Source organism: Vulpes vulpes, chromosome 7 (assembly GCF_048418805.1).
Source record: "Vulpes vulpes isolate BD-2025 chromosome 7, VulVul3, whole genome shotgun sequence".
Classification (NCBI taxonomy): Eukaryota; Metazoa; Chordata; class Mammalia; order Carnivora; family Canidae; genus Vulpes; species Vulpes vulpes.
The window spans coordinates 92467137-92479395 of NC_132786.1; the positions used below are offsets into that span (position 1 = coordinate 92467137).

The window sequence follows — 12259 nt, forward strand, 5'->3', positions numbered from 1 at the left end:
ATTGTAGTGGTACTGGGCTTATGCTTTAAAATAAAGTCACTTTTGTCTTTTAGAGTAAGCATTCCAAGATAATCACTGATAAAATGATGTGATGCATCAAATTAACATGCAGAGTGGAGGGAGATAAACTGGAGCTATATTTGAAGCAATTTGAGTTATAAATTGAACATTTTTAAAGTTGCATGATGGTTACATGGGGATTCATTACATAAATCTGTCTACTTCTGTGCATATTTGAAATTCTCTATAACAATTTTTTTCAAATATTACCAGGACATATATTACCCTTGATTATAGGATTTGATTAGTAAAAATAGTGTTTTCCCCATAAATTGTTTTGCCGAAATCAGTAGATTAAATCATAGGCGAGAAAGAATTTACAATCTTTGTGTGCCTTATAAATGAGCATGGAGGAAATTAACACACACCTTCTTAAGTCCAAGGGAATTAGAGTTGAAACAGCTTCTTGGGATGCCTGGGTGGCTCAGCAGTTGAGCATCTACCTTTGGCTCAGGTCATGATCCTGGGGTTCTGGGATCGAGTCCCACATCGGGCTCCCTGCAGCGAGCCTGCTCCTCCCTCTGCCTGTGTCTCTGCCTCTCTGTGTGTCTTTCATGAATAAATAAATAAAATTTAAAAAAAAAACAGCTTCTCAAGCATGTTTGTATCAAGGGTCAAACTCATGTCGACTTATAAAACAGATGACTAAACAAATAACAAAAGATGAATTGTCAAGACTTATTATTTAGTAAACTGCACTGGAGTGCAGTTAATTTCTCTCTCTCTCTCCTCTCAGTATCTAACTATTTGAGCTTCCAAGTATGCTGATTTTCTGACCTTTCAAAAAAGAGCAAGGGAGTTACTGCCTTGTTGCTAGGTTTTAGGTAACAATTAGAGGTCCTTTCACTCAATGATAGAGGTGCTTTCACTTTTTCTCCTACTCTGACTTGAGTCTTTTAGGAAATTAATTCCGTTTCTTAGCAACCCAGATGGGTCAAACTTAAATATAGTAGGGCTCTTTTGTAAAGCAAAGGCTAAATGTTTCCCTTATAAAACTGTTTGTTTAGACTTGCTAGGCTTTGCAGAAAAGATTTGCTGAGATATACTGCCCTAGAAATTTTACAAAAAGCTCAGTTTCAAATGGTGAGTGAAATTATTGATTTTCTAACGAATTCTCCTGCTTTTGTTTTATTTTGAATTGTTCTACTTTGTCAATTTGACTAGCTTTTTAGAATCTGTATTTTTATATGAGATAGATGAATTTATTTATGAAAGAGTAGTATCTTTATGTATAATATTGTAAAAGGGAGATTATGAAAAATGTATTAAGAAGGAGAAAGTTGAGCACCTGGGTGGCTCAGTGGTTGAGCATCTACCTTAGGCTTGGGTCGTGATCCCGGGGTCCTGGGATTGAGTCACACATCAGCCTGTGTCTCTGCCTCTCTCTGTGTCGCTCATGAATAAATAAATAAAATCTTTTTATTTTTAGAAAAAAGGAGAAAGCCAAGCTGGAATAAAGTGCTGAATTTCTTTATAAACTTACAAATATGCAAAAAAAAAAAAAAACCTTTACAAATATGCACGAACTTGTGGTTCACTGTGCTCTTAATAGCACACTGCTTTACAATGCTTTTTCTTATATCGACAGCATTGAGGTATTGGGTATATAACCTATATTTCTTTAAATATCTATTACCCCAAATAGTAATATTACAAAATTAGATATGTAGGCAAAAAAGCTTAGATTTGCATACATTTGCTAATCAAAGAAATTTATTTCTTTTAACTAGCAGATCATTAAAAACAGATAAAAATATTTTGTGACTCTCCAATTAAAAATATTTGAAGAATAAATTAAATGAAAGCTTGTATTTTATATTGCCACTTGTATATAGAAGCTCTCCATTAAAAAAAAAAAAAAAGAAGCTCTCCATTATTTAGGAAAAAAATATGATTAGATATTTGGGGTTTTAGATACAGTTTTCGAAAACAGAATCTGTAATTTTCAGTTTTTGACAAACATAGAATTCTTATCATTCCTCTTACTGAATCACATAAAATTTGCATTTTTGTAAGACTGGAAAATGGTTGAATAATAGTATTTCACATTGCTCAATTTAAAATATGCTACATAGGATTTGTAAAGCTAGAAATCTTTGTCTCAACAATTTTATAATCTAATTCAGAGACAGAGTTTGTAAATAATTCACTTTAATAGGTGCAAGGCAAAACATATCTTCAGTCTCCATTGTTCTATTCAGAAGGAAGGAAGAATCCTGAAGGGGAAGCTGGGAACACTCCTACTGGAGACGGCATTTAAAAGGGTCCTTCAGATATAAGAATAATTTCATAGGTGGAAAGTAACTGTGCTTACTAAATGCAGAATAACCTATTCTTTCATTTTCAATGAGACAACTCGGCCAAAATATAACTTCCATAATATCAACATTTACCACAAAACCTTGGACTGAATGAGAATATTGCTGGTTTATTTTTTTCCTAATTTCTAAACCACACATCTCATAACTTTGTATTTCTCTATGCTGCAGCTTTTACCATTTAAAGTAAGTATGATGATGAGATATCACCATCACAGACTTCAATCATTCAGCTAGGTCACCAGGTGATTTCTTTCATCTGAGGTGGCTATGGACTCCGATGAACTATGCTAATACATGATTCATATACTATAAAAGCCTAATGTTGCAGACATATTATTCAAATGAATAGCATGTAAGACTAAATTCATAATATAAGGACAAAATAAAGTATCACAAAATTTGGAGAGAATTTATTACCATTTAAAATATTAATTTAGTAAAAAAATTAAAAATTTAAAAAATAAAATATGACTTTGTTTCATTTTTTGTTAGTCAGGAATCCCCGAGACATAAACAGAGACAGAGGCACGTCTCAGTGTCAGCAAGGTACTGGTGAGCATGGTTGTCTAGTCAAATAGAGATCTAGGCCAGTGTTACATTCTCCCACCACAGCCTCTTACTTTATGGCTAACTCTCTTACTGCCTTGATACTTGTTTTTATGTCAATTAGACTTCCAAGGTCTTGGCCTGGTTTTATCCTTCCGGTTTATGACCCTCCTGGTGTCAATTTCTTTCCAGCTGTATGTCCTGGTGAGGTACTTCACTATCTCATTCACTGACATCCTCAACCTCAGTGTCCTTTCATTGCAACAAATTACAAAACCCCTGACCACATAGCCAGATTTCTGAGCCCTGCAGGAAGTAGGTATGTGCACAATTTTAGCCAAGACTGAGGCTTTTTACAGAAATGTGTAGGATCATGGGTGAGACAAGACTGATATATATATATATATATATATATATATATATATATATATATATATAACAAAAAACAAGAAACAAAAAACAAAACAAAACATGTACTGGAACAAATTAACTATCCACTGTCTGTCAAGGACTTGATTTTCATCAATTCCTAGTGAGTCCAGAAGAATCCAGCATGAATACCAAACATGCAAAGTTATTAAATTACATGAAAAATAAACCGAACGAACTCATATTTTTGTTCTAGTTCATTATCTTCCAGTAGATTACTGGAAGATTACTGGATTATTGACTTCACGCGAAGTCAAATATCACCTAATTGTGATTTGGTAAAAACAAAATCAGAATAAGGAGAATTAATCATGTGGTTTTATATTAAAGAGCCCCAGCTTATGAGAAGCCATACATATCGATCTCTAAGTATTGAGGGATATGATAAGGGAAATAAAAATATCAAATGTGGGCCAGGGTACTCTTGTTTCCAAAAGATTAAAAAAATAAAAAATATATTTTTAGATTTATTTGAGAGAAAGAACACCTGAGTGCTTCCAGATAAATGGAAGACGGAGAAGGAGAGGGAGAGAGAAATCCAAGAAGATTTCTCGCTGAGCACAGAGCCCACCAACATGGTGTTCCATCTCAGGACGCTGAGATCATGACCTGAGCCAAAATCAAGAGTCTGTCTAACTGACTGCACCACCTCGGTGCCCCTAAGAGATTATCCATAGGGGGGCTGCCAACCTGCAAGCTACCCTCTACCCCTTCTTAAATGTATTTTACTTATGAACACTTTAAAATTCTATGCCAATATTCCTGCTGTTTACAGTGTAATACAAAAACATGGTATCAAAGTATTTTTTTAAAGATTTTATTTATTTATTCATAGAGACACAGAGAGAGAGAGGCAGAGAGACAGGCAGAGGGAGAAGCAGGCTCCATGCAGGGAGTCCGACGTGGGACTCGATTCCGGGTCTCCAGGATCACACCCTGGGCCGAAGTTGGCGCTAAACCGCTGAGCCACCCGGGCTTCCCTCAAAGTATTTTTTTGAATTTAACTTACTATCCTTTGAATTTTAGGCATTGCTCAGAGAATAGTAATTCCACATTTTTATTTCCACATAATTTGTTGATTAATGTGGTATTTTAATGATTAAATTTAATTCATTTTACCAGTAATTTTATGGGGATTGTAAGTGGCTCTCTATTCATCAGATTTGCTTTATTTTTACTGTACTATTTATCAAGAAGAGATAACATTTTTGAACACTTGGGGAATTTCAAATTTTCATAGTCAGATGATGAATGTCATTCTCTTTTTTGGTCTCTATTCAGTTATTTTTTTATTGTAGTAAGAATACTTAACATGAGATCCAATGTATTTTTTAAATTGTTATTATAGACAATATATGTGAAGTGCTATTCCACTGCATTTCCCTCATCATAGTGATATTGAGCATCTTTTCATATACCTGTTTTCCATTGGCTTATATAATTTTTTAAGTTTTTTTTTAAATTTTTATTTATTTATGATAGAGAGAGAGAGAGAGAGAGGCAGAGACATAGGCAGAGGGAGAAGCAGGCTCCATGCACCAGGAGCCCGACGTGGGATTCGATCCTGGATCTCCAGGATCGCGCCCTGGGCCAAAGGCAGGCGCTAAACCGCTGCGCCACCCAGGGATCCCCATTGGCTTATATTCTTTAGAGTATATTCAGTTTTTTAATCAAGTTCTTTTTGTCGTTGTTGTTGTTGTTGCTATTGAAGTGTAGGAATTCCTTAAATATTTTGGATATTAATCCCTTATCAGAGAAATGGTTTGCAAATGTTTTCTCCCATTTTGTAGGTTGCCTTCACTGTTGATTGTGTCCTTTACTTGCATATTTCCCATTCCCTTGACTTTTTTGTTTTTTGGGTTTTTGTGTATGTGTTTTAGTTTAGTTTTTTGTTTTGTTTTGTTTTTGTTTTTTGTTTTGCAAAAGTTAAGTAGACTCAATTAGGTAATAGCTATGGTCTTGTTCTTTTTATTTTTCAGAAAAAAAATTGTCTTTTGTGTATATTGAAATTTATCCAACCTGATTTAATGGCTAATTTGGTTTTTTTTTCTCTAATTGAGACAAAATTTACATAATTTCACTACTTACCATACTGACATGTACAACTTAGTGGTTTTTAGTATGTTCACAATCTTGTGAAACCATTACGACTATCTAATTCCAGAACATGTCTGTCTTCCCCCTGCTAAAATCTTGTACCTGTTGGCAGTCAATCCCAATTCTCTCTTCCCATATCCTATGGCAAAAATAAGAGATTTTTTATTTTAAATCACTGAGTTTGGGAGAGTTTGTAATATAACATTATTGCAGATAAGCTGACTTAACCACAGGTCTATAATTACAATTATGTAATGTATTTATATTTTGTTTAAATCTATTTATCATTATGATCTTTTTCCATAAACTATTCTTCCTTTTATTTTTTCATATTTTTATTTATTTACTCATTACTCATTTATTTTTTCATATTTTTATTTATTTACTCATTTATTTACTAATTTTATTTATTTACTCATTTATTTACTCATGACACACAGAGAGGGAAAGAGACAGAGACACAGGCAGAGGGAGAAGCAGGCTCCAGGCAGGAAGCCGGATGCGAGACTCGATCCTGGGACTCCGGGATCACGCCCTCAGCCAAAGGCAGGCACTCAACCGCTGAGCCACCCAGGAGTCCCTATTCTTCCTTTTATATTTCTTGGTTAAGTAATTTTGTATTATCACCGATGCATTAAAACTTCTTGATGTGCCACGAATGCCTTTGCTAATATAGCCCAAAAAATTTTTCTGGCTTTATATATCATAGTATTTCCACTGTCTCCTCACATACATAGGCTATATGCCAACCACATTGTACTTCTTCCTTTTCTCTCAATGAGCCAGTCATTTAAAAAAAGTTTATATTAGAATTTGAAAAGCAATTCATTATTTTATTATACAAAATATTGTATAATAAAAGCATTTTCTAGTAACATTTTGACAAATACATTAAATCCTAGAAATATGCCAATGATTTCCTTGCCACTGGTCAGCAAAAAGCAAATCCACAATTCTTATCCACAGATTCCAGTGGCAAAAGCTATGATTCACTTGTGGTGGTTTAGGTGACTATAGGTATCCTAGAAATAGCTTTTAATAAATTCTACATACCTTTTGTGCCTTGGTGAAATGTTGTTTACTTCCTTAGCAGCCTGGAACATTTTTACTTATCCTTCAAGATTGGTCCAAATGACTTTTCTTGTGATATCACTTCTGTTTTCCTGATAGAGTTAGCCCATCACTCTCCCTGCTTCTCACAGCACTATTGTAATATCTATCACATTATACAGGGTTTTTTGTTTGTTTGGTTTTGGTTTTGGTTTTTTTTCTTTCATGTCTTTCTCCGAAGTAGCCCCTCATTACTTAAGGACATTGATTTCACGTTAATTATCTTTGAATTCCTAGCCCCTAGCATAGTGACTGCTGGGACCAGGGTGCTGAATAGATGCTTGTAGCAGCCATGATGCTTCCCTCCCATTCCACACACATGCACCCATCATTTCTGAGCTTTGTTTTCCTGATTCATAAATCTTTCAGAGATTACATTGGCCTGGAGAAAAAATATCCAATCTATCATTGCTATAGTGGCAAATCACACCAACTGGCATGTCTGTTGCAGATTGCTCCATGTGAAAACACTCTCAGCCCAGTGTATCTGGACTCCCAGAAAGGCAACGGAAGCAGATATGTCACAAAAGTATGCAGTATCCCATACAAGACTTCAATTCCAAATGGAAAAAAAGAAGTCCTACAGCCACCACAATATAAAATGAAAGTCAACGCATGGGAAATAAAGCCTCCTGATTTCAGTTATAAACTGTATAAATCTTTGAGATTTCCAGAAAAATCATCAAGGACTAGTAAGGAAGAACAAGGGAGGGGGAAAAAATGTAATTTTCCAGAAACAATGCTTCACCTGCCCAACATAAGGAATCATTCCAAGAAGGTCAAATCTCCTCCTTTTATAACTACATTCCCACATCTGGATTCACATAAAGCAAAGTTAATGTTTGTGAAGAGTGGAAAATATCCAAATGGTGTATACCTCAATCCAAAACCACATGATTTTCGACAGGTACAGAAGTGTGTTTGACTCAAAATAACATAAAACAGATAAGGAAAAATATATATTATTTTTATTCATTTCTTAAGTGTGACTATTACATGGGCAAAAAAAGGTATGTGCATATAATATGTATAAATCTACATCTTTATTTCCGATGGAACAGTATAGTTCAGATTTAGCAACAAATGACAGAGGAGAGAGGTAAGATCTTGGTTGATGTTTCAGCTGATGTTGATGATACAGTTTTCTCTGCCAGGTGGAATGAATGACTCTGGGATGGACTTTCTTAGTTTTTAGAACAGTTGGAACTTACATGTGATTGGGAAACAGACTTCAATTGCCAGTTTACAATCTAAAAAGTAATAAAACCAATTCATAGAATGAACAGATAAATAAATAAAAATTCATTATTTTTATTGACAAAGGGGGCATTATATTACTTTAATGAGTCTTTCTAATGATTAATTATTTAAACAATATGTGAACAAGAATTAGATTTATAATTTAAAATAGTGGTGAGGAGTATATATTTAAGGAAATGCAAATGAGGTCAAAATATAATTCCTCTAGAAAATGAATATATCCTTTACTTAGGCCTATAATTTAATGCATAAATAGGACTCTTGCTCAGTAATGAGGAAAGCAATAGGACTGATAATACCAAAAAAAAAAAGCTATAAAAAGAATAAATTTTTTCTTGGAAAATATAAGAAAGCAGTTAGGAATGTGACCTCTGGGATTAGATTATCTCTCCTAGCCTTCTTATTTCTAATAATTTTGGACAAATTATTAAGTCTCTTATTTATAACATGAAATAACACTACTTCATATTTAATATGGTTCTTTTAACTAATGAAGGAGATGATTATTTACAAAGTACTTACAACAGGATCTGGAATACTGAGGTATTCAATGAGTGTTAACTCTTAGGAGGTCTTAGGATAAAAGCTACAAAATTCAAGAAGCCTTGATCCATAAACTTCTTTACCCATTTAGGGCATCCAAACCCTTCTATTTTCAGTAAATGAAATATATTACCTTTTGGAGACAAGAGGAAGTCAATTAAATAGCATATGTCATTGGTTTATTCAAGAATTTCTCTAGTTATAGTTACAATTACAAAACTTAAGTGAGTAAAGTTCAAGGAATGGGGGATATTTTAATTTTAGCTGAATTAATTTGTGTTTATGAGAAAGTGTATTGGAGACAGTGCAATATAAATTTTGCAGCCACCAGATGTCAGTATAATTTTTTAAATGAACGGGGCTCTACATTTTATTTGATTAAAGAGTGATAAATCTTGCGTTGGAGTTTCCTTTGGGACTTTTAATATTTTGCTGTTTGCTTCAGCAGGATTTAGAATCACTCACAAAGAAGAGGACTGTCTAACCTCTGCCTGAGTTCATCCTTTCGTGCCACATTGATTCAGCTTTCAAGCAGAAATATTTGTGATTTTTTAAGATTAGTTTCTGGAAGTGTACAAATTCTATTTCAGTTCATATGAATTAGTTCATTTAAGTCATCTAGGGACGCCTGGGTGGCTCAGCGGTTGAGCATCTGCCTTTGGCTCAGGACTACGGGATCGAGTTCCGCATCAGGCTCCCTGCATGGAGTCTGCTTCTCCCTCTGCCTGTGTCTCTGCCTCTCTCTCTGGCTCTCTCACGATTAATAAATAAAATCTTTAAAAAAAAATTTAAGCCATCTAAAAAAAATTAAGCCATCTAAAAAAAGCACTTTGTGGTATAGCTTACTGAAAACAGTGAATAATTATTCTATGCCAGTCTCAGTAAGTTATTTTAGCTTTGTTAAATATTTTTATGTCCTTGAAATAAACTCAGCTCCAGAAACATAACATGTAACCCTATTTCATTTGAAAATAAATGCAAATTTTGAATGGATTCTTTTAGTTTCATGCTGTTAAAAATATTATGTCATTTATTCACACTAGGATATTTGAAGTACCCTATTCCACTATAAAATGAATTGGTTATACAGTATCTTGAATTAGATTATTCTTTCAAATTTTCATTGGCAAGTTGTAAATGCTATAACAAAATCATCACAATTGCATTTTGCCAGTGAAATAAACAATACTTGTAAAAATCACATCACAAATACAATGTCAGTAGTAAACAATACTTATTAGTAATAGTAAAATCTTCTCTTTACATATCTAGTACCAACGTAGTTTACCAAACTTCGTGACAGCTTGTGAAAGGGATCCTTTTGGATTAAAATTTAAGTCCAAACACTTAAGTACAGGTAAGTTATTATAAAGTTATGAATATAACAAAAAATAAACTTTCTGCATTATCTTAATAGTAATACTTAGGGTTAGTTCAGTCAGTTGGGCCTCACACTCTTGATTTCAGCTCATGTCATGATCTCAGGGCTATGGAATAGAGCCCCATGTTGGGCTCTGTGCTCAGTGCAGAGTCTGCATGAGATTTTCTTTTCTTCTCTTTCTGTCCCTCCCTTCACTTGTGCTTTCTCTCTAAATAAATAAATAAATAAATAAATAAATAAATATAAAATCTTTAAAAAACAGTGATACTTGTAAAAACAAACAACTAAAATGATTTTTTTTAACTTATCATCTTTACTAATATGGTAAATTTTTTAAATGCCCAGTTAATTAATGGGAACAATCCACTTGCTTCATTATCTACAATTTTAAATATATTATTGGAGATTGAGTTTTTAACTCAAAGTGTTCTGTATAGAAAATCAATAGAATAAATGCTTAAGAGTATAGACCAGGAAGCAAACTGTCCCAAATTACTTAAACTATCTCTTGGTCTATCCATCTGTAGGTGGGAATGATAATAATTGAATCTATGTCATAGAGTTATTGTGAGTATTAAATACATTATACATATGTAGATCACGTTGTTAATAATGTATATATAGCACATGTTACCTGGTACGTGGAAATACACATACACACACAATTATTATCATGGTGCTATTTGAACAGTGTTTGTCCAGTGTTAACTGTGAATTATCTAGCATTCCTTATTTTGACAAGGATGATAATACATGCATACATGCATTCTATATTTACATATTATAGTTTTATATCAATTATAAACAAAAAAAATAAGATATTAATAGTGATTGTCCCTGAGTAATAGGGTAACGGTTGAATTTTACTTTCTTCTTTTAAAAATGACAATCAAGTAGTTTTATAATTACAAAATTAAATTAATTTATTTGTAAGTAATATACACATTTTAGCACGGGTCATATTGACAAAAATCTTGTCTATATGTGTAATTAAAATGGGACATGTCAACTTTTCTTATGTGTACTATGTGTGAGTAACTGTGGAAAAAAGTATCATGGATACTTTATAAGATCCAGTCTCCGATCTCAAGAAATGTGTAAGTAAAATTTAAGGTAGAAGGCAAAATATGCCAGTCAAGTCACAAAATACTACTGAGAAGTTTAAAAAGAAATTTCCAGGGAAATAAAAGGTAGGATTTGAATTGAAGTCTGAAGGTTGACATTAATTTCAGTAGAAGTGGTGGGCAAGATAAGGAAAATTTTATTTGGATTTGCATTATAAATTGTCATCAATTTATCTATCTTGGGCCCTGATCCCCAAGTATATTCTGAGAAATATCATGAATAAAGACCCATATAATTTCTAAGTTTCTCATTTGTCTCCATATCTGTAGTACATGGGCACCACTCACCGAAAGATGATAAACAGAAGAACAGTACAGAAAGATTCATCACCTACAAGCCTCATGAATGCACCTGGGATTCAAAGCTAATTTTACTAAAAGCCCCGTGGCCTATGAAATCCGCTTCATACACGGTAAGCTTGACTTCCTCTACCTCAGCTGTTGGGAAATGTCTCAAACACTGTTATTTTTTTTAAAGGTTTATGAATTTTTTTAAAGATTTTATTTATTTATTCTTGAGAGACACAGAAAGAGAGAGAGGCAGAGATACAGGCAGAGGGAGAAGCAGGCTCCCCACAAGGAGCCTGATGTGGGACTCAATCCAGCATCCTGAGATCATGCCCTGGGCCAAAGGCAGATGCTCAACCGCTAAGCCACCCAGGGGTCCCTCCAACACTGTTATTAATGATTGCTTTAATGCAGGAGTTTTTAATTTGTTGTTAGCATAAATAGGGAAAGATATTATCTCTAAAAGTAGAGCAGAAAGATCTCTGTTTTTTTCTTAAAAATGCAAACAGTGAATTATCCAGAATTTTGGATTTTCTTTTATTATTACAAAGATAGTTGGTATGGTGGATTGAAGCCTGAATAGTGTGAAGAATTTTCCCCAAAATTTACTCTCACCCCATTTGGAGCAGCCCATTGAGTGAACTGCATTCAGGAAGAAGACCTGACAAGAAGACTTTGTCATACCCTCATCAAAAGATTTTGAGAAAACACCCTTTTACCATGGCTCAAATTCTACCCTGGATAAGTAAGGCTCCTTTGTATCCCTGTATGTTCAAAAACAGCAAGATGTGCATTTGGCATATGGAACAAGTTTTTAAAGTAAAGATTATTAAATAGCAATTTTAAAAAGACAAACAACAATTAAAGTCAGTACATGTCTGCTTTTGCTAACTTCCTTTGTGTTATCTTCCTTAAGAGACACAGAAGGCGGCGAGATGTGTACAGTGCATTTATGGATCGTGTGGAAGAAAAGTTTACCCAAACATGCAAGAACAGGTGGGCAAATCCTTCAAGATTTGTTGTTATATTAATTTGTTAGAGTTGGTACTCAAATGACTTTTTTCAATAATGTGTACTTTATCCTATAGGAGCTCCATCAT

At 33.8% G+C, this 12259-nt stretch overlaps 1 protein-coding gene across 5 annotated transcripts in view; it reads left to right on the plus strand.

Annotated features, from left to right (window-relative positions):
* The first annotated feature begins 982 nt into the window (after positions 1–982).
* C7H7orf78 (chromosome 7 C7orf78 homolog) overlaps positions 983–12259 on the plus strand; it is a 38531-nt gene continuing 27254 nt past the window's right edge. For 3 of the 5 annotated variants that reach the window (XR_012002688.1, XM_072764428.1, XM_072764429.1), the window contains exons 1-5: positions 983–1143; positions 7015–7470; positions 9639–9723; positions 11142–11284; positions 12076–12155. Coding sequence is in view for 4 of the 5 variants with exons in the window: in XM_072764428.1 (XP_072620529.1) it covers positions 1141–1143; positions 7015–7470; positions 9639–9723; positions 11142–11284; positions 12076–12155 (767 nt within the window). In the remaining variant the exon portion in view is untranslated. Of the gene's footprint in view, positions 1144–4146; positions 4343–7014; positions 7471–9638; positions 9724–11141; positions 11285–12075; positions 12156–12259 lie in introns of those variants that run through there. The other 2 variants (XM_072764427.1, XM_072764431.1) reach the window with 2 other exon arrangements.